The sequence below is a fragment of the Neopelma chrysocephalum genome, unplaced genomic scaffold (genome assembly GCF_003984885.1).
Source record: "Neopelma chrysocephalum unplaced genomic scaffold, ASM398488v2 Primary Assembly neopelma1_366, whole genome shotgun sequence".
In the NCBI taxonomy this organism is placed as follows: domain Eukaryota; kingdom Metazoa; phylum Chordata; class Aves; order Passeriformes; family Pipridae; genus Neopelma; species Neopelma chrysocephalum.
In genome coordinates this window covers 115,092-135,546 of record NW_020898030.1, presented here as the reverse complement: position 1 = coordinate 135,546, position 20,455 = coordinate 115,092, and the positions used below count along the sequence as shown (strand labels likewise).

The following is a 20,455-nucleotide window of genomic DNA, read 5'->3' as shown; positions in this document are numbered from 1 at the left end:
TGGGTGTGTCCACAGCTATAAAAACCTACAGGAGATACAACAACAACAACGATGGTGACAACAACAGCACCTTTTTGTGCTCTGAACATCGAGGGTTAAATTGTGCTCGTTGGAATAAGGCCATGACTCCTCCCGGATAAGGGACAAAGACAGGAGGGAAGAGCGCTGGGCGACAGGAGGGAGCGGGGTTGGCTTCCCAACCTGCCTCCAGGTCCTTGTTCCAACCATCAGCTGCTTAGAAAAGAGATTCCTTGCTTCAGATTTGAGAACGACTCTCGGAAAGGTGTTGCAGCGTCTCTTGCTCCTCCTCCCTTCCCCGGGGGCGGTCCCGGGGGGTCCTGCCTTCCAGCCGAGGGTTGTCGGAGGAGTCCTGCCCCTCCCTCAATCCCTCCTTCCCGGTGTCACCTTACGAACGGCTGCTTTGGGTTATGATTTTAAGAGGGGTTTCTTCTTCGTCTTCCTTATTAATGAATTTTTTTCCCGTTGCCTGGACAGCCAGGATCCACTCCCCGGTGCCCTCCTCTCCCGGCGGGGGTGGCGGGCAGGGGGCCGTCACAGTTCGGACTCGGGGGTGCTGGCCAGGAGGTACCCGCTCCCGTAGCGTCCGTTGGGAGCGCTGCTCATTTCCATGGGGGAATTGCTGCCGGGCCCCAGGTAGGAGCGGTGGGTGGGCATGGGGGACGGGGTCTCGCTGGGCACTTTGCTCAGGATGAAACGGGTCTCGTCGTTGTCTTCCAAGTTGGAGATGTCCTTCATCATCCGGCCCTTCTTGTAGGTGACGGAGAGGGCGTTGGAGCCGTCGGACACGAGGTGGAACTGCCGGAGGATGAAGACCAGGGGCAGGGGGAGGGACGCCAGGATGATCAGGGAGATGAGGATGGCCATGGCCCAGGTTGGGTAGAACAGGAACTTCTCGGCAGCCTGGAAGGAACAGATATTAATGTCACGGGGCTGTCACAGCAAAGGCGATGCCCACCAGGTACCACGGCTCTGAATTCCTGAGACAATTCCTGCTGCCTCCTGCAAGACTCCATCCTCAGGGACACCTGGAGCTGGCAGAAAGTGGGTTCAAATCGAGGGGAAGGACATGGTACTGCCCACAGAGATCAACCACAGTCCACACTCAAACTTCGTTCCGTGGTCAGAACTGGGTGGAGATGTCTGGGCCGGGTGGACAAACGCCGCTGCTCGCAGAGGGTGAGCGGGAGGTCACCCAGGAGAGGGGAGCAGAGGTGGGAGGAACGGGGTAGTTGCAGCTCTCCCCTGCTCAGCCAGGACCCCTGGGATGGGGAGGGGGGCCGTGCTCACCTCCTCCCTGATCCAGGCGCTGTATCCCGGGGGGCTGACTCCCAGCTGGATGATGCTGGCGGTCATGAGCACGGCCATGCAGATGGGGGACACGTACTTCCAGGTGTAGTAGTAGAACTGGTAGGGCCGGAATCCCAGCATTTCCGTCAGCTCCTGCATGAACCTGCCAGGGAAGAGATGGAATCCTGCTGTTCTCCCCACCTCCAAGGGACAAACTCCCTCCCAGGGGCCCCTGTTGTAAACTGTGCTCAAGGCAGAGCCTGAAGTAGAATCCAGCTGGTCCTGGGGAGCATCTCAGTATCCCTCAAGCCTGTAGGACTTGTGGGAAACTCCTAAGGAAAAGGCCTTTTGAGCATTATCCAGAGCCTCCTTTGCTCTGACCAACTCAGGAACAACAAGAAGCACTGGGGGGAACAAGGTGTCTTTCCAGAAGGACGTGGAAACCTCAGAAAAAAGGTCGATCTCGGGGGACGGGGCACCACAACCAACAGGAGATACCCACAAAAAGAACCTGCTCCTGGGGCTGGGTTACACCAGGGCAGGGCAGGAGGATCAAGGTGAACTGAGCTTTTCTCTTGGAGAAGAAGCCGTATGGAAAAGAGCTGGAAGGAGGGGTTTTTTAGCCGGGAGTCACAGCACAGTTATTCCTTTTGCTGTACAGATTCCTTACTTTTTGGTGCCATAAATCCAGGCCACAGCGATGTTCTCCAGGATCACCACGACGGTGAGAGGCAGCGTGGCTGAGTAATCATCAAACATGGTGACAAAGTAGTTCCCAGAGCGCTGCACAAAGATCAGCCCCACCAGGAAGGCGAAGATGCAGCAACCGACTGTGGGGAGCAAATAGGGGTGGTCAGCAGAGCCCCCCGAGCAGAACCAAGACCACCACAAGGTCCATTCCCTGCATTGGAGTGGGCAGCAAACCCCCCTGACGGGCACCAAGGCCTATTCCCTACATTAGCAAGGCCCAGTTCACATCCACTGTGTCCACACTCTCCTGGAATGTCTCCTCAGGGCAACGGGGACCCCCCACCCCTTCCCCAGGAGGTTGCAGGAGAAAGGCCCTCACCTGTGAACACCTCCTTGCGCACCTTGAAGGTGTCGATGATGGGGGTGGTGATGCCTGACATGGTCCCGATCATGCTGCCCAGGCCCAGGTTGATCAGCATCAGGAAGAACATGACGGACCAGAAGGGTGAGGCTGGGAAGTGGGTCATGGCTTCAGTGAAGGCGATGAAGGCCAGGCCAGTCCCTTGCACCGACTGTTGAAGGGGACACGGGACAGACAGATGAGAAGAAACACGTCAGGGACACAGACTTCAAGGCCCTGAATGGCTCAGGTCTCCCTCCCTGAACCAGTCCTCAAGGAAAGAAAACCCCCAGTCTGCTGCTGGTGACGACCCTGCAAGACTTGCTATGGACAGACCTTACCCCGAGCCCAGGAGGGACCACAAGGGGAAAACCACAAGGATGTGGATTCCCAGCCATGGAGGGTCTCTAAAAGAAGTTTTTCCAGATCCACGTGCCCAGGATTGACACGGGGAGGGGCAATGGGTGTGGGTGAGCTCCTGGGAGTGCCACCAGGTACCTTGTTGAGCTCGTCCTCCAGCAGGCAGGCGTCCAAGCCCAGCTCCTTGAAGTGCCCCTCTTTCACCGTCATGATCACCCTGTACATCTCGTTGTAGTCCTTGGCAGTGAGGTGGGAGAAGTTCACGTGGGGTGGGATGAGGTCGTGGCTCAGCACGTTGGTGTTCAGGTAGCCCAGGATCTTCTCAGCATTCCTAAGGGACAACAGAACCTCTCAGGTGGCGTGAGATGTGTTGGATTTACCTGCAGTTTGCAGACTAGGAGCCCATCTTAGGGCTGGATTTTAGGCTGGAAGAGCTGAATGCCCAACTCCCTCAGTGGGTCATCTCTAGAAATACAAGTCTTGGCCATCAGGAACTTGTGTCCACCAAAACCCAGGATCACCCAACTCCAGAGCACTTCCTCTGTTGCCTCCAGAGCCACCGCCACCAGCAGCAGCAAAGACCTGCCCACCCCAAACAAATCAAACCCAGCTCTTACTCCACCACACATTTCTCGTTCATGATGTTGGCCTTGAAGCCCAGCACAGCAAACACCACCAGGGTGGCCAGCACGGACGTGAAGAAGTTGATGAAGGACACGAGGGTGGCGTCGAAGTGGCAGTTGTTGTCCTGCTTGTTGTAGCTGGAGAAGGCGATGACCCCCCCAAAGCCCAGGCCCAGGGCAAAGAAAACCTGCGTGGCTGCCTCCCGCCACACCTGGGGGTCCAGCATCTTGTCCAGCTTGGGAGGAAGACAGGAGAAGAAGTTCAGTGGTCTGGTGACCCCACTGCTCACCCCAGTGGAGCCAGAGCTCCACTAAAAGGCTGCTGTGCCTCCAAACTGGGCTGGTTTGGGAGCATTTTGATGGGGGGTGGAATGAGATGATCTTTAAGGTCCCTTCCAACCCAAACCATTCTGGGACTTCCACGATCTACCACAGTCAGGTCATCACCCAGCACTCACAAGTCCTTCTCTTTCCCACAGGGGCGTGGGGAGGTCAGGCACAGGTTTGAGCTGACCCTGCCTCTGGGTGCTCCACCTGCCCCAGGGCCTGACCTGGCTGCTCCATCTCCCAGTGCAAAGCCCTGCAGCTTCCCAGCAGAGACCCAGCTGCCCTGGGGAGGGGTGTCCCTGTCCCCCCACCCCAGGGAGCCACAATCCACCCAGCGATGTGTCTCCATCCTTCCCTGGCCACCTCCTCCTTCCAGAGCACATGGAGCACGGGAAATCCAACATCCTGGCTGGGGGGAATTTGTTTTTAACTCCCAATCCCCCCCAACAACATCCCCCCTCTCCCAGGAGCCAGAGCTGCAGCCTGGAGGCCTCCCAGCATCATTTGTCAAGAGCCCATAATTAATATCTTCCAACAGCCTTGTCGGCTGAGCTGATTCATCTACATCTCTGCTTAATTAATTAATTAGCTGCTTAATTAATAGGCACATACCACCAGCAGAGGTTTTGCTGCCAGACAGAGTCGTTCCATGAAGTCTTTATATTTATATTTGGCCTTGGGCACCCCCCACCCTGGTGTCTGGGCAGCTGAGGGGGACAGGGTGATGCTGAGGGGGGTGAGTTTGTGAGGCTCTTGGCTGTCCTGGCCACACCCTAAACTTTGGGTGCTGATGACCTATCAGGACCCCCGAGGTGGTTTGGGGTTGGCACTCTCATTTTTAGGGTGGGGAGGAAAATGAGGGAAATATAGGGAACTAATAAGAGGAATAAGAAAACTGAGGGAAAATAGGGTGTGACCAGCCAGGAGGAGAAGCTGTTTAGGGTCTGGGGGCTCTCACCTTGGGTGTGAACATGTGCATGATCCCATCCACTGCCCCACGCAGGAGAAGTCCCCGCACCAAGAAGCAAACCAGCACCAGGTAGGGGAAGAGGGAGCTGAAGTACATCACCTGGAGCGAGAGGGATCCAACACGGGCACAGCCTCGTTTCCCACCCAGCCACCTCCCTGTCCCACCCGCGGGCAGCAAACTGGGGAGAAAGGGGGGTTTCCCACCCAGGGGGGTTTCCCACCCCAGGGTGAGGTTTGTTCCTCAGGCAGCCGTGGGACCCCTCGGAGCAGGATGTTCCCAGTGCTGGAGCTCAGGTGGATTTGCTGCCCTGGCTGATCCCTGGCTGCAGGTTGGACTGAACATCTTCCTTACACTCTCTTTTGATCTTATTCTGGACCCCCCCGGAGATGGCCCCAACTGTGCAGTGGGTGTGAGCATCCCAAGGGTCACAGCACCCCCCAGCTCCCCCAGACCAGGAGGAAGGGTCTCTCCATCCTCCCCTGGCCACCTCCCGCTTCCAGAGCACCTGAAGCACTTGAAACCAAACATCAAAGGAGACGTTTGACATCCCAATTAAAGTGAGACTGAGGTGGGAGGCTCCTGCCCTGAGCACAGGGCCCAGCCAGGCTCAGGGGGCCACCAATACCCACCTTCCCAGAGGACTGGATGCCTTTGATCATGGCCAGGCCAACAAGGCTCCAGGCCACCAACAGACACAGGGTCATCTTCCAGTTGAGCCCCCCGCTCTCCGAGATGGAGTTGGAGATGTCCAGGGTCTCCCGGTACCAGAAGTAGGTGGTGGCCGAGCTCCTCTCACATTCTGTCTCCACAACTGCAACAGAGCAGGGACAGGAGAGCATGAGGGGGCTGGGGGACAGTCACCCACTGCCTCTTGGGGTTGATCTAATGTGGAAAACCCGCCGGAGCAGGCCAGGGAAGGGAGGCACCTCTGGAAGCTAAGAGGCAGGAATTAATGGGGTTTGTTTTCAACAGGAAAAATAAGAGACAGAACATAAAACCATTACCAGGTGGAAATTAGATATTAAATACAGGGAGAGACATTTTTATTTGCTATATATAACCCCCTCAGAGTGTCCCAAGGAGGTGCTCAGATGATATTAAACACCATTAGCTCCATCAGTGTCTCGGTCGGGCACCAATGGAACAGCCAGGTCCTGGATCAGATCCTGGCCTCAAGTACTGAGGAAGCCTGAAAATCCACACTGTGGATTCCCAAACTGGCACTAAATCCCACTAGTGGGGACAGAGAGTGTGGAAGGCCCTCATCCAACCTCATTCATCAAGAGCCCATAATTAACATCTTCCAACAGCCTCGTCAGCAAGGGAGAGCTCTCCATGTGCTCAGGGCGAGCAGAGAGGACTCAGTGCCCCAGGAGACACCTCAACCTGTGACAGCTACAGGTGTTGGGGGTCCCCAGTGCCCCCAGCCCCCTTCTCTGGGAGCTGCTCCCTCCCAGCTGAGCCCCCCCGGCCCCAGGGCTGTTCCTTACTGGCCACTGAGCCGTTCTTCACGAGGGGACACTCGCTCCAGGGCAGGGGGTACTGGAAGGACTTGAAGAAGTAGAAGATGCTCCAGCCGATGATGACGTTGTAATAGAGACCGACAAAAAAACACACCTGGGGGGAGGAGGGAGAGAGGACACGGCCTCAAATCACAGGGCAGTGACACTGTCCCCACCCTCCCACCGGGCAGAGATGGAGGTGCAGGGATCAGGGGACGGGCCCATCCCCAAACCAGCCCATGAGTGGAGCTGGAAACACACCCCTTGACCTCTCAAACCTCCCCATGGGGTTTGGTTCCACCCCACACAGCCCGAGGTGGGGTCTGGGGGCTCCCCAGGGCGCACTCACCAGGCAGCTGGCGTAGCCAATGCCCCCCAGGCGGGGACAGATGTAATTCCAGACTCCGATGCTGCCCCTGCGGATCCGCTGCCCCACTGCCAGCTCCAGGAAGAACAGGGGGAGCCCGATGATGATGAGCAGGACCAGGTATGGGACCAAGTAGGCACCTGGAAGGGGCGAGAAAGGTCGTCATGGACCCCTCTCTCTCTGTTCCCAAGGACACGGAACAGGGATGGACAGGCAGGGACAGGCTCTGCCTGGTCCATCAGCTCCTTTGCAAATGGCCTCAGGTTGCACCAGGGAAGGTTTAGATTGGATGTCAGGTACAATTTCTCCATGGAAAGGGTGGTCAGGCCCTGGCACAGCTGCCCAGGGCAGAGGTGGAGTCACCATCCCTGGAGGGGTTTAACAGGTGTGTGGATGTGACACCTGGGGACAGGGGTTAGTAGTGAGGATGGCAGTGCTGGGTTTGGCTTGGTGGTCTTAGAGGGCTTTTCCAACCTAAGTGATTCCATGATCTGGGAATGAAGACTAGAGCCTGGCCAGCAGAGAATCTGTGGAGAGGAGCAAACATACGTGTGGAAGGAAAGGGTGCAACACCCCCTGCCAGTGTGGGGACATGTGGGATTGACCCCAAAGCACACAAAGACCCCCATCGTCCATAGACACCCCATGTGCAAGGACACCCCTCCAGGAGCCAATCCATGGGGACATGGCCACATCCCCGGGCACAGAGGGCACAGGGGGAGGCAGGACCCTCCTGTTCCCCGGGTCCTGCCTGTGCTCATCTGTCCAAGCCCCAACACATCCCAAAGAGCAGCACCCACCACCCCACTGCCAGCTGGGGCAGAGCACAATCCTCTGGCGGGGGAGGCACAACTGAGAGCAAGAAGTCGGTGAATCTCTGTCTGATTGTTGAGGCTGGAGAGGAACCAGGGGCTCCCGAGGCTCGGCCAAGTGACCGTAAAGGATGCGATGACTCAACGCTGCAGCTGATGAACGACTCCAGCCTCCTGCCAGGAGCCGGGATCGGCTCGGGAGCACGTGGCTCCCTCTGGCAGGGCAGCGAAAATTCCCGGCTGGATTGACACCTCGGTGACAGCCACCACCCCCCGGCCCCGGCCGGGACCTGGAGCGGCTGATGCTGCTCTGAGCAGGGGCTCTGCAAATCCAGAGGTTGGGATCACGTGTTAGAAATGCAGGTGGAGCGAAACTGAGGTGCAGCAGCTCCGGGTGATGGAGAGGGGGAAAGGAGAGGCGGGGAGCAGAGCTGGGGCTGGTGGAATTCAGGAAGGATCACGAGCATCCCATCTCTGCAATGCCCTCCCGAGCATCCCGGCCTGAGACAGACGGACACGTTCACATGGAAATGTGTCCAGTATTGGAGACTTTCTTGCTGTGATGTCTGGGAAGCTGGGCACCAGTTCAAGCCTGTGCATCACCGTGCTCAGCAGCACCAGGGCCGGCCCGTGCCAGCTCCTGGCACACCGAGTGCTGGGAATTTGGCTCCAGCCCATCCTGCTCCCGGCACAGCCGTCCTCCCCCGCAGGCACCTGCTCGGGGAGCAGGAGAGAAGCAGCAGCCACCACCACATCCCGGGGCTGCTCAGCACGGCTGGGAATGCTCTGTCCATCCCTCCCGACCTCCTGCATCCCGCTGGCTGGCACCACACCACAGCCCGGGGGGAATCCCAGCCAAGGGGGGGGAGAAAAGGCAGAAAATCAGTGTCTGCCCCATGGGACAGAGAGATGAGGCCACCTGGGCTAAAGAAAAAGGAAAGGGAAGGGGAAGGGAAAGGGAAAGGGAAAGGGAAAGGGAAAGGGAAAGGGAAAGGGAAAGGGAAAGGGAAAGGGAAAGGGAAAGGGAAAGGGAAAGGAGTGCTGACTGCACATTTGGCAGGATGACTCATCCTAGTGACGACTGGAGATGTTTTAGTTATTAGGGTGCTGCAGCTTTTCCAGCTGTGGGGCCGGGGGCACAAGGGATGACACGCCGGGAACACGGAATGCTCGGGGGGAGATGGGAGCCCTGGGCTGGTCCTGGCCCCTGGCAGCACTGCTGGGGAGGGGCTGGGTTTGGGTTAATGATGAGGGACCCACCCAGTCATCAGTGCCATGAAGGGTGGTGGGTCTCAGCACAGCTGGACGAGGCCTGGCCCTCTGGGCTGCTCCTGGGAGCCCAAGGAGGAGGCACGGGGTGGGATGAGAGAATGGGCTGGTGGAAGGAGGATTTGGGAAGGGATGGGAGTCTGGACAATGTGGCTTCAGGACCCAGGCAAATGGAGGGATTCTCTCTTCCCATTTTTCCCCCTAGTTTACAAAATTGCCCCAGCAGGAATCAGGAGCTGCAGCAAGAAATCCTGGCTCCCGCCCTGGGATTCACCTTGACTTTGGAGTGGGCAGGTGGACAACCTTTAGGAAGAGGCTGTCCAGGAGATTCCAACAACTCAGCACAACTCCTGGCTGTCCCTTTCCACCTTCAGAGCCCAAATAACCCACTTTAGAGCCCAAATAACCCCTGTCCTGCCCCAGCACCCACGCCCCGATGTGCGGCGGGGCAGAACTGGGCCCTATCCCCCTCTCCAAGGGCTGATCCCACCCCTGCCCCGGGTCTCACCTCCTCCATTCTTCTGGCAGAGGTAGGGGAAGCGCCAGACGTTGCCCAGCCCCACGGAGTAGCCGATCTGGGCGAGGATATACTGGAGTTTGCTGTTCCAGGCCGGCCTCTCCGCATCCAGGTCCTCCTCCCCCTCCTTCTGCTTGTCCCAGGCCTCCCCTCCCGTCACGTTGAGGACGCTGCGTTTGTAGTCCACGGGCTCCTGGTGGGCCAGCAGGTCGGCCACCGACTCGGTGACATGTTCACTGCTGTGCTCCCGCTGCGTCACTTTGCTGTTCTTGGGCATCGGGGCGGCTCCGGGTGGTCCCGGGGGTGGGACGGGGCGAGGGAAGGAGATGAAGGTCCCACAGGGAACGGCGCCGGTGTGAGCTGCAGCTCAGCCTCACCTCCTCGTCATCAGCAGGACCTGGGTGGGGAAGGGGAGGGGTCAACGGGGGGGGTTGGGTTTGTTTTATCCTCTGATGGGACCAGCAGCACTGGGGGAGAAGGGTTTCCATCATCCCATCCTTGGGGTCTGAACCAGGAGCGTCCCCTTCTCCATGAAGGATGGACCAGGAGCAGCTCCCCGGTGGAGCATTGGAGAATCCCAGGATGGTTTGGGTTGGAAGGGACCTTAAAGCTCATCCAGTCCCACCCCCTGCCATGGGCAGGGACACCTTCCACTAGCCCAGGTTGCTCCAAGCCCTGTCCAAGCTGGCCTTGGACACTTCCAGGGTTGGGCAGCCACAGCTTCTCTCATTCATGGAGAAGGGCCTCCTGTGACTCCCAGCAGGGAATTTCCCTGGGCTCCAGAGGACAGGGACAAGTGATGGAGCTGCTCACATCACTGTGACACCTCTTGCCCCTCCAACACCCCCAGGCAGCAGCTGAACCCCACTGACACCAACTCCAGCTCTGGCCAAGGCCCTGCCCTCCCTGTCCCACTCCCTCCCCTCCTGGCCATTGGCAGAGCCCTGGATAAGTTCCATGACAACTTGGAAGCTTTCAGGGGACAGTGACAAACACCCAGGATATCTCTCCATCCCAGGACATTATCAGGAGTGACATAAAATCCTTGGAGCCTGACGTTAAATCTTCCAGGCAGCTTTACAGCGGAGAACAGCAGCCAAGGCCAAGCCATCAATCCCAGCCCCTCCTGCTTCCCAGCTTCCAGCCTGGGCCAGGAGGAGTGATCCTGCATGGAGGCACCTCCACAACCTGGCTCAGCCCTGCAGGTCTCATTCCCACCTCGAATATCTCAGGAACGCTGTGGGAATGTGCTCTGCTGGGATCCCCATGGTGCTGGGAAAGCACCGTGTCCCTCCTCTCCATACTGGGAGAACTGGGGTGTGACTGGCAGCTCCCAACCCAGCTGGGACTGTGGTGCTTCACCAAGTGGGGAGAAAATACAGAAACCCCACAACAACCGCCTCATCTTGCAAAAATGACTCTCCTGAAGAGCCAGGCTTCCTTCTTTTCCATCCTCTCCATCCCTGTTTCCCAGGGGACACACGGCTGGTTGCTGGGTCCTGGCAGAGCTCTGGTGCCACACCCAGGGAATGATCCCACCCTGGCCCTGCTGCAGCACCATCCCCCCAGCCTGGGGGCTTTCTCAGTCAGCTCCAAGCTCGTCCAAGCCCCCGGTGGCCTCTCCCAGGTGACATTGCCCAAACACCCCCTCGGCCTTGGGAAAACCAACCCTCGTCCGTACTGGGATGGAGGATGGATAATGCAAGGTGGGCCTCCCGCTGTCCCTTCTGCCTCCATGATTTTCCAGAGCCTTTCCCAGCTCTTCTTGCCTTTGGACAAACATTTTTGATCCAATCCAGCCCCCAGTCACAGCAGCAGAGCCCCTTCCCCACCAGGGCACTGACATCCCCATATGGGGCAGAGCAGCAGCAGCAGGAAACCTCACCCTCCCTCGCCTTCACCTCGGTGCTTTTTCACCCCTGAAGAAAGTTCCCCCTTTGCCAGGCCTTGTTCCTATTACAAAAAAAAAAAAAATCTATTTTCGGCTGTCGGCTGCATCTGTTGCCAGGCAACCGTCTCGGCTCCACATCTTTCCCGGATCCGGCTCCTCCGGAGAAGCCGCTTAAATTATCCGTTTAAATTATCCTTTCAAGGCCGGGCCGGCGATGTGTGATTTCCTAACGAGGGCTCATTCACAGAACCCGCTCGCGGCTCGATCGTGGCGATTACGGGCACGTGGCTGCCCGGGGCTGGAGCATCTCCCCGGGGTGGGGAGGGAGGGGAAGGGTCAGGAGATCGCCGGGATTTCCATCGGCTTTGGATCGGGCTGCGTGTGGGTTTGCGCAGACCCGGGTGAATCCCCCACGGGCTGTTTGCTGCTCCTCGGCTGCTCAGCAGCTGCTTCAGCTCCTCGGGAGCATCGGGAGGGCTCAGCCTGGGGATGAAGAATCCCTTTGTTCCAGGGATGGAGCCAAGGCGGGCGAGGAGGAGCTGGCTGAGCCCCCAGAGCAGAGTGTCCCACGGTCAGGGCATCCCCAAAGGCTCTCCTGGGACAGCTCAGCAGCCCCTTGGAGGTGCCCAGCTCCAGGGCAGGGGGTGCTGGGCCAGGCCAGACCCCACAACATCCCACCCTGGGTCTCAACCTCAGTTTAGGTCCCCCCACAGTTATTCTGAGGGGCTGAGAGGCAGCAGGTCCTGGAGGAGCAAGGTCCTTCCAGCACCTCCAAAGCCCCAGGGCTCTCAGAGGACCCTCCAGACAGCAACATTCCCAAAGGATTTGGGGCGCCAGAGCTGTTCAGCTGGGCCAAGGGTTCTCCAGACACTGGGATGAGGGTGAAGGAGCAGGGGACGAGTCTTTCTCCCCGTGGGAGAGGCACCCAAATTGAACTAGAGGGGGAAACTATGGCAGAGATCCAAACCCTGATCCTGGAATGGCTCTGGCAGTGTCCCCACGGCTTTCTTGGGAACATCCTGCTGTCTCCCAGTGGCTCAGCCCCAGCCTGGGGATGAAGGTGTTGCCAAGGCCTGAAGGAGAAATGATCCTTCCCGACAGTGATGCCATGAGCTCACCCAGCCTTTGCCATCCACATTCCTGCTGGAACCGTGGGATGATCCCAGCCAGAACCAGCATGGAACCATAACCCACCCAGCACAGGGGCACTATCCAGGGAAAGCAAGGCCAGCAGGGCTCTTCCTATTCCTTTCCCCAGCATGTCCTATCAGCTCCAAGGTCCCCACCCCTCAAATTGAAAAGCACAGTCCAAATCCACCCGAGAGAGGTATTTCCATGCATTTCTTTGATTGAGAAGGGAATTTAATCAAAAATTCATCCACCAAAAATAACAACCACCCTGTGAGAAAGACGAGGCAGATCAGCTGACAACCAGGAGCTTTCCAGGCTGGAGAGAGAGAGAAAACCCTTGTCACTGACAGATGGAGGCTCAGCTTGTTTACTTAGTCCTCGTGACCTTAATTTTCTTAAATGTGCCTTTTTTCTCTCTCTGTAGAAGACAGATGAGGGTCTTCCGGAGCAGGAACCTCACTTGTGCTGCCAGGCCGGGGTTACCTTTGCACCCACGGCTTTGCCCAGGTAAAACCAGAGCTGCTGCCACCCCTGGAGAGGGAACAGGGATTTTCCCACAGCAGGAGCGGGGGAAGGACCAGTTTGTGCTGGGGTTGGTCCTGGTGTCTCTGAGTGCAGCCAACACATCCCATGGGAGCTACAGGGGGAGACACTGGGGCTCTCCCTGGGGACAACTCCCCTCCTCATGCTCCATGTCCCACTTTCCTGGGCCCAGGGGATTCCTTCATGTCCAACCCCTTGCAAAGCAACCATTCCTTAAACCTTGATCCCGGAGCTGAGCCTGGGGCTCCAGCTTGCACAAAGTGACACTCCCCATCCCTGTCCCCTGTCCAGGTGACATTTCCCCATCTATATCCCCTGTCCAGGTGACATTTCCCCATCCACATCCCCTGTCCAGGTGACATTTCCCCATCTATATCCCCTGTCCAGGTGACACTCCCTCATCCCTGTCCCCTGTCCAGGTGACACTCCCCACCCCTGTCCAGGTGGGTCCACAAGGACTGTATGCCTTGGGATTGAGCCACCACTGCAGCAGATCCATGGTTTTCCATGGAGCAGGCTGGATTCACCCCACACAGGGCTGAAGAAGCTCCTGCTTTGCTACACCCAGAGGGTTTGATCCCTGCCCAGAGGCTCCCGCTGATCCCAAAAACATGGACTGGGGCAAAGCTGCTGTTTGGGATGAGTGCAGACCCCCAGGAGCCGAGGGCACCACGGCCCTGCAGCAGCACCCCAAGGTGTGGGGGAGGGATGTTGGGAGCTGTGTCCTGCCTCAGCCCAGGAGCCACAAACAGGCTGGAACCAGGTCAGCAAAGCTTCCAGCTGGGCCTGGGAGGGCAGAGACAGGCAGGGGGGAGAGGGGGATTCCCAGCTGCCAACACAGTCTGGGCCCAAAGGATGGGACAAGGAGAGATTTCTCCTCCCCTGTGCCCAAATTCTACATTTACCTCCTGTTTGGGTATATAAAGGGAAACTGAGGCAGGTAAAAACCACAAGGTGGGATTGGGTGAGTTCCAAATGAATATTTAAAGCCTTGGGGACTCTCTGCTGTCCCTCCCTGTCCCAGCATCAACCCCCCTTCAGCTGCTGCAGAGCTTCCACTCAAATCCCCCCGAAGGAGAGGGGAAGATGCTCCTGACGAAGCTCCTGGTGAAGGATCCAGCTCACCAGGCCCAGGAAGGTCCTGCTCACCCCATCAAGGTCACAGAGCAGGGAAGGTAGAGGTGGCAGAGGCCCAGAGGGATTTCAGGAGGTGGAAATCCTCCCTCAGGACCGGGCTGGGAGATCTGAGCATCGATTCGCAGCTCCCCACACCCAGAGCCAGGGAAATCCTGCCCCCGAGGCCAGGCTGTTCTGTGCAGATGGGGAGACTGGAGCAGGGAGGAGAAGGGACAGATCCAAGGTCACCCAGGAAGCAGCGAGGCCGGGAAAGAGAGGAGAGGGAAGGAACAATCACCTCTCCCGTTTTCCCTCGGTCCCGCACAGCCGAGGGCGAGGGGAAGGAGCCCAGGGTGCACCTCCCACGAGCCCAAATCATGGGAAAAACACCTTCCAGGCCCTACTTGCTGCTTCCCATGGCCAGGAGAGCCTCTGCAGTGGGAGAGGGATCGCCCTGGCAGAGCCAGTCCTTTGGGAGACATTGTGCCTTTGGGAAGCATCCCGCTGTTCCAAGCCACAAGAAACCAAGGGCAGGACCCTCCGAGCAGCATCCAAGCTCTGCTTCCAAAGCCCCAAGAGGAGATTTTTGCCCAAGGCAGAAGCGTTGCAGCTCTGATCCCCCCCAGCCCTGCCCCAAGGACCTGTCTGGAACCCCTCTCCCACAAAATTCCCTTCCACCGGGGGGGGGGGAAGCAGGAAAGGCTTCTCCAAGACACCTCCATCTTAAACCTATTTGCTGCTGGGCTTTGCTCCTCCCTGCTCGGCCTCTGGCTCCACAGGGAAGGGTTTTGCCATCCGGGCTCATTAGGGCTGCTCCCATTTTCCCCTTTTTATAACGAGCCCTGCTAATTAGCGCCTGGCTAATTAGAGGACACGGGGTGACTCAGTGCCACCGGGTGTGTTTGCTCCTCACCCCCACACCTGGGGAGGCACAAACTTCGGGTAGGGTGGGTGTGAGGAGCTGGGAGAGCGCAGGAGAAGCTTTCCTGGGAGCCAAACTCCTGTCCTGGAGCAGCTCCATGACCCGGAGCTGGCATTTGCCCTCCACAGGGGCTCGAGGGGCTCCGTGTCCTCCCCCGCAGACAAACCCCCCGTCCCCCTTCAGCATCGTGCCACAGGAGCTGAGCTGAGTCAGAGCTGCCCCCGCTTCTGCCGTACACCCACCCCGCTGGCTCCTGCCAGAAAAGCACCCAGAGGTTATAAATAACCCCCGTTCCTCTCAAGGGAAGCAGAGGAGGGGCTGCTCCAGCCCCTGCTCCACCCTGGAGGTGGGTGCCCTTCCCACCCAAAGGGCACCTTTCCCGTGCCACGTGGGTTCCCTTCCCGCTCCGGGTGTGGGTGCCCTTCCCCTTCCAGAACTGGGGGTCTTTCCCACTCGGTGGGTGCCTGTCCAGCCCCAGGGTTTTCACACATTGCAGCAACTCGTTTCTCCAACAGGTGCCAAGAAACCTCCGGAAAAGACCATTTTGCCACTGGGTGGTGAGATGGACCCTGGAGGAGGACAAAGCCTCAGCACCTGGGTTTGTCACGAAGCACTGGAGCCCGTTGATTCATCGGATCTGGGCTCCTTTCCTGTCCCATTTGGTATCATGAAAACACACATCAGCTGCAATAACGTGACACCAGAGCAAACCAACACCACATGATCCCTCCAGGGCCCGGCTTGATTCACCAGATGATCTTTTTCCACTTCAATCTCGGTGATGCCTCGTAACTCACCCCCTCCAGCCAAGGGTTGGAGACTGAACCCCAAACCAGCCAGGATTTATCCCCAAAAGCCCCAAACGGGTGGCACGCGGATCCCGCCACCAGCGCTGCTTTTCCCTGTTGTAACTCCTGGAGCTGCTGCTACGTTTGTAAACAAACAATTCCAAACGCAGCCCAGGATGGGGGAAAAGCAGAGCCTCTCCTCCCAAGGGGGTGGTTTTGCCTGGATTTGCGGGTCAGCATCTGGTTTAGGGTCAATTTGATCCTCGTGACTCCAGATTCCCTGCTCTGTGAAAGCCTGAAGTAGCAGTGGAGTCACCCTGGGTTTAAACCAAAACCCTTTAATTCCTATTGATTTTAGAGGAGCCACCTCCAGTTTATCCCAGTGGACAGCTCAGACCCACATTTTATTTCCCTTGGAGCAGCTGAGCTGCAGTCAAACCCCAGCCAGGTTCCTTGACCTAGTCCTGACACCTCTGGAGAAATATTCACCAGAAACTCTCTGCCCTGCCGAGAATAGCTCCGGGTTTTTTCCTACCCAGACCAGAAATAGTTGCATCAGCTCCTGATGGACTCAAACCTCAGGTGCCTCAGACACAAGGCATGATCTGGGAAGCAGGATTTCACCTTCTGGGTCCTCTGTGAGGAGCTGGGAGCAGATACCCCCACGGGTCTGAGCCCCATGTCCCCGGAGCGATGGAAATTTGGACCCGGCCAAGCCCAAAACACCTTTGGGTTCATCCCCACACCCAGGATTGGGGATTTCACAAAACCAGGAGCCCAAGCCCCATTTTTCTGTCTCAAACCCAACCAGCCACGCTCAGGGAGCAGCATAAAAACAAATAAAAGAAGGGGCAATTACACACACACATCCCCCACACACACTTCAGGGGCCAGGACCGAAATATTCATCGCAGGCAAACGCTTTCTCCCCTCCCAATGTTATTGTCAAGGTCAACCTGGAGGCTGCATTTCCACCCATCCTCAAAAGGGATGAGCCCCCCACCAACAAGAGCCAGGCAGGCACCCAGTGCCACCCCCCCAGTGACCCCCAGCCCCCCGAGGTGGCTTTAAGCCATTTGCTGTCTCTCAATGTCCCCCCCGGCCCTGGATGCCACCGCCCTTAGGGCCACGCCTGATGCCTCCAGGCTGAGGTGAACCCTCCATTAACCCCCCGACCCGTCCCTGAGCATCTTTCCCTCAAAACAACCCTTAGTGGGGAGGGGGCACCCGGAGCCGGGAGCCCCCGGGGAGGGGGGAGATCCCCGGGAGCGGAACCCGGGAGCGGGGGGAGCATCCTTACCTTGGCGCTGCGGGGAGGATGAAACCGACCCGATCCCGGGAAAAACCGGCCCGATCCCGAAGGAAACGGCGCAAATTCCCGGTAGAAATCACCCAGGTTCCCCCCGCTCCGGTGCGGGGGGGGGGGAGGAGAGGCGAGACCGGGCGGTGGCGGGGCCGGTCCGAGGCTCCCGGTGCTGCGGGAAAGCGGGCAAACGGGAGCGGCAGCGACCGGGAAAAGGGGAGCAGTGCCCGGGAACGGCTCGGCACGGCGCGGCGGTGAAGCTCCGAGGTAGCGGTGACTCCGCTCCGCGTCCCCCTCCTCGCCCCGCCACCGCCCGGGGGATGCGCGCTGGGCTCGCCCGGCCCCGCTGCCCTTCGCCGGGAGGGAGGTAACGCCGCTCGGCTCCCGGGAAATAAATAAATAAACGGGAAAGCAATTGGAGGGGGGGAGAAAAAAAGGAAAAATTTAAAAAAATACTCAATGGGAAGGGACACGCAGCCCTGACGCAGGCTTGAGTCACAGGGCTGCGCGTCAAAGCTGGGGTGCCGGGCCACCCCCCCCCCCGCGCCGAGGGAGGCTCTTGCGTTAGAAAAAAACCAGCGTCGAGTCCCGGCACGAGGGGTGGGCTCGGCTTGGCTGCGGGAGAAAGTAAAACCCACTGAAATGCTCCAAAAGAGCGGCCCCAGGGGTGCCCCGGGGAAGGAGAGTGTTGGGGGGGGGGGATTGGTCACCACTTTCCTCTGTTGTTGTGGAATGGTTTGGTTTGGAAGGGACCTTAGAGATCCAGTTCCACTCCCTGCCCTGCCACAGGCAGGGACACCTTCCACTAGCCCAGGTTGCTCCAAGCCCCGTCCAACCTGGCCTTGGACACTTCCAGGGATGGGGCAGCCACAGCTTCTCTAGGCAACCTGTGCCAGGGCCTCCCCACCCTCCCAGGGAAGAATTCCTTCCCACCTAAATTCCCCCTTTTTCAGTGTGAAGCCATTTGTCCTTGCTCTGTCACCCCAGTTCCTGATGAATAGTCCTCTGGTTTCCTGGTAGACCCCTTCAGATCCTGGAAGTGCTGTGAGGTCTCCACCTTTAACGTACCTTTAACCCACCTTTAATGCACCTTTAACCCACCCTTAATGTACCTTTAACCCACCTTTAATGCACCTTTAACCCACCTTTAACATACCTTTAACCCACCCTTAATGTACCTTTAACCCACCTTTAATGCACCTTTAATCCACCTTTAATGCACCTTTAATCCACCTTTAATGCAGATGATAAAATTCCTCAGGTAAAAGGACCCCCCTTTCCATCCCAAGCGGACACAGCAGGATATAACACCACATTTTATCCAGGGCAAGGCAGAAATACTCTGCACAAACAGCTCTTCGGGTCCAACAAATCCCAAATTCAGCCCTCTAGGCCTGATTTCTCCCAGTCCCTGAGGCAGTTTTGATGTTTGGCGTGGGCAGCAGAGTCCAGGACACCTGGAGGGCTCAGCCCTCCCTGTGGCTTCAGTGCTGCCCTCAGAAAACCCCTCACTGGGTTCATCAGGAAAACCACGGTTGGTTCACTGCAGGGAAAACAGGGAAAAGGAGTAACAATTTGAAAGTAAGAAGTAAAGCATTTTTGATGATATAGGTAATAATTTGTCCTTTTGATTCTGATTAGAATTCCTGTGAAAAGTGTTTCACTTGGATTACAAAGGTACTTCAGTTACACACTCAGAAATGTGTGTAAGTTTATTAAAGGAGTTCATTGCTGGTTCAGTACCTCATGGAAATTGGTAAAGTCTCGTGGTCCTAAAAACCCAAATTCAGCTCATCCAACCCGCAGCAGTGGAGCCTGGACATCACTGGTGCTGGGGACACTGGTACCAACATCCAGTGGGAAACCCTGACAGGAGGAAAAACCACATTTGGAAGAGACAAATGCCAGAGGATTCAAAGCTCCAGCGCCATTCCAGCTCCTGGATGGCAGTGTTTATACACATTCCTGGCCTTTGGAGCCGTTTCCCTTTCCAGCCTATTAGGCAGGGAATGATCAATTCTCGCAGGTATTTGGGAGCTCGGCCAGAGCCGGCGGCGGGAGCGCTCCCTGCTGCCCCGGGGGAGGAATGAGGCCACACTCCATTACACCTGCACCTTTCCCGGCCCCGGGAAGGGAGAAGCCAGCTCGACACAGCGCTGGAAAAGGAATAAACCCATCACACTCGTGATTTATAAATCAGAAATCCCCCCCTTGCAAAATCCCTGGTGCGTGCTCAGCTTGTGGCCGTGTCCCTCTGCACATCCCAGTGGGTGATGGACCTCAGGAGTTCAGGAATGATGCAAACCAGCCTGGAAGAGGTGGGAGGTGGATCAAAGCCTGCTAAGGGCTGCTCTGGGTTGTGGTCACTCCTTGTGACCTCTCCTCGGTGGTCTCTGGGGTTTAAATGTGGCATCCTGCCACGGTGCTTCCCAGGGATCATCCTTTTTGGTTGATGGGGAAGCACACGTGGAAGGGAAGGATGGTGCCTGGGCTGGGAAATGGAGACTTGGACAGGACAGACATCCAGGACATCGGTGGGGACACACAGAGGACAGGGTGGGCAGGCCCTGGCACAGGTTGCCCAGAGAAGCTGTGGCTGCCCCATCCCTGGAAGTGTCCAAGGCCAGGTTGGATGGGGCTTGGAGCAAACTGGAAGATGTCCCTGCCCATGGCAGGGGATGGAAGGAGATGATCCTTAAGGTCCCTTTCCAACCAAACCACTCTGTGATTCCATAATTCTCTAATTTCCAGAGATGGGGAGTTTTATTTATCTCCATGGGAGATGGGCACAAACTGGGAGGGCTGGGAAGGGGAGCTACAGAGCCCTGGGCTGGAAGTGCCAGCAGCAGGAACCTCCCTGCACACCCAGATTAACCAAAAGAAGATCCAGCGACCTGATTAAGGGGATCTTAAGCAAAGAGAAATCAAGGAACCTTATTAAGAGGGGCTGAACCAGCCTTTGAGCTCCTCTGCTCCTGCACATCCCAGCAGGGAGCAGGGAGGAGCCTGCTGGAGATGGGGAGCAGGCAGCTCCTGGGTCATGGGTGACTCAGTGACACCTTGAGGTGTCAGAAACCCTCCCAGGTGGATTTAAAGATCTCCCTTTGACTGGCCACAAAGTCCCAAAGTCGTGTTGGTTGGTAAACTGAGGCAAGAGTTGGTTCGTTGCTTGGTAAACTGAGGCAAAGATTCCCAGCTGTATCAGAGCTAAAAACTGAGGCTGGGCTAAAAGCCAGGCTGGATCTGGGCTCTGCCAGGGGCATTTCCAGGCCCAAAATCCCAGGTTGTGGCCCATGGCAGCGCTGGGTGCAGAAGATGCCGCGGGCAGACGCGAGAAGGTTACGGCTGCGTTTGGCTGAGGCTGATTCAGAGACTGAGGCTTAAAAAAAAACTAAATAAAAATAAAAATACCCCAAACCCTCTGCCCGGTACTTTTCCAATCCCAGCCTGAGCAGCAGGAACAGTCTGGATTAAAGCAGAGCATGAGTAATGTCTCTCCTGGAAGAGCAGTGCCCCGGAGAGCTGGTGAAGGGCTCGTTCCACGGGCCAAGGCAGACGCATTTCCATAAACGCTGGAGCAGCAGCCTATAAATAACCTCCTGAATTTACCGCTGCT

General features: G+C 57.5%; 1 protein-coding gene across 1 annotated transcript; it reads right to left on the bottom strand.

Annotated features, from left to right (window-relative positions):
- Positions 1 to 346: 346 nt before the first annotated feature.
- On the bottom strand, positions 347 to 17,374 carry SLC6A17 (solute carrier family 6 member 17). Its single transcript, XM_027706232.1, has 12 exons — positions 16,837 to 17,374; positions 9,137 to 9,542; positions 6,530 to 6,687; positions 6,169 to 6,295; positions 5,308 to 5,489; positions 4,667 to 4,777; positions 3,376 to 3,617; positions 2,897 to 3,089; positions 2,378 to 2,570; positions 1,979 to 2,138; positions 1,309 to 1,471; positions 347 to 921 (listed from the first exon to the last, which is right to left on the bottom strand). Exons 2-12 carry the CDS (start codon positions 9,420 to 9,422, stop codon positions 553 to 555), a joined length of 2,184 nt encoding a protein of 727 aa, XP_027562033.1. The 5' UTR covers positions 9,423 to 9,542; positions 16,837 to 17,374; the 3' UTR covers positions 347 to 552.
- Between the last annotated feature and the right edge of the window lie 3,081 nt (positions 17,375 to 20,455).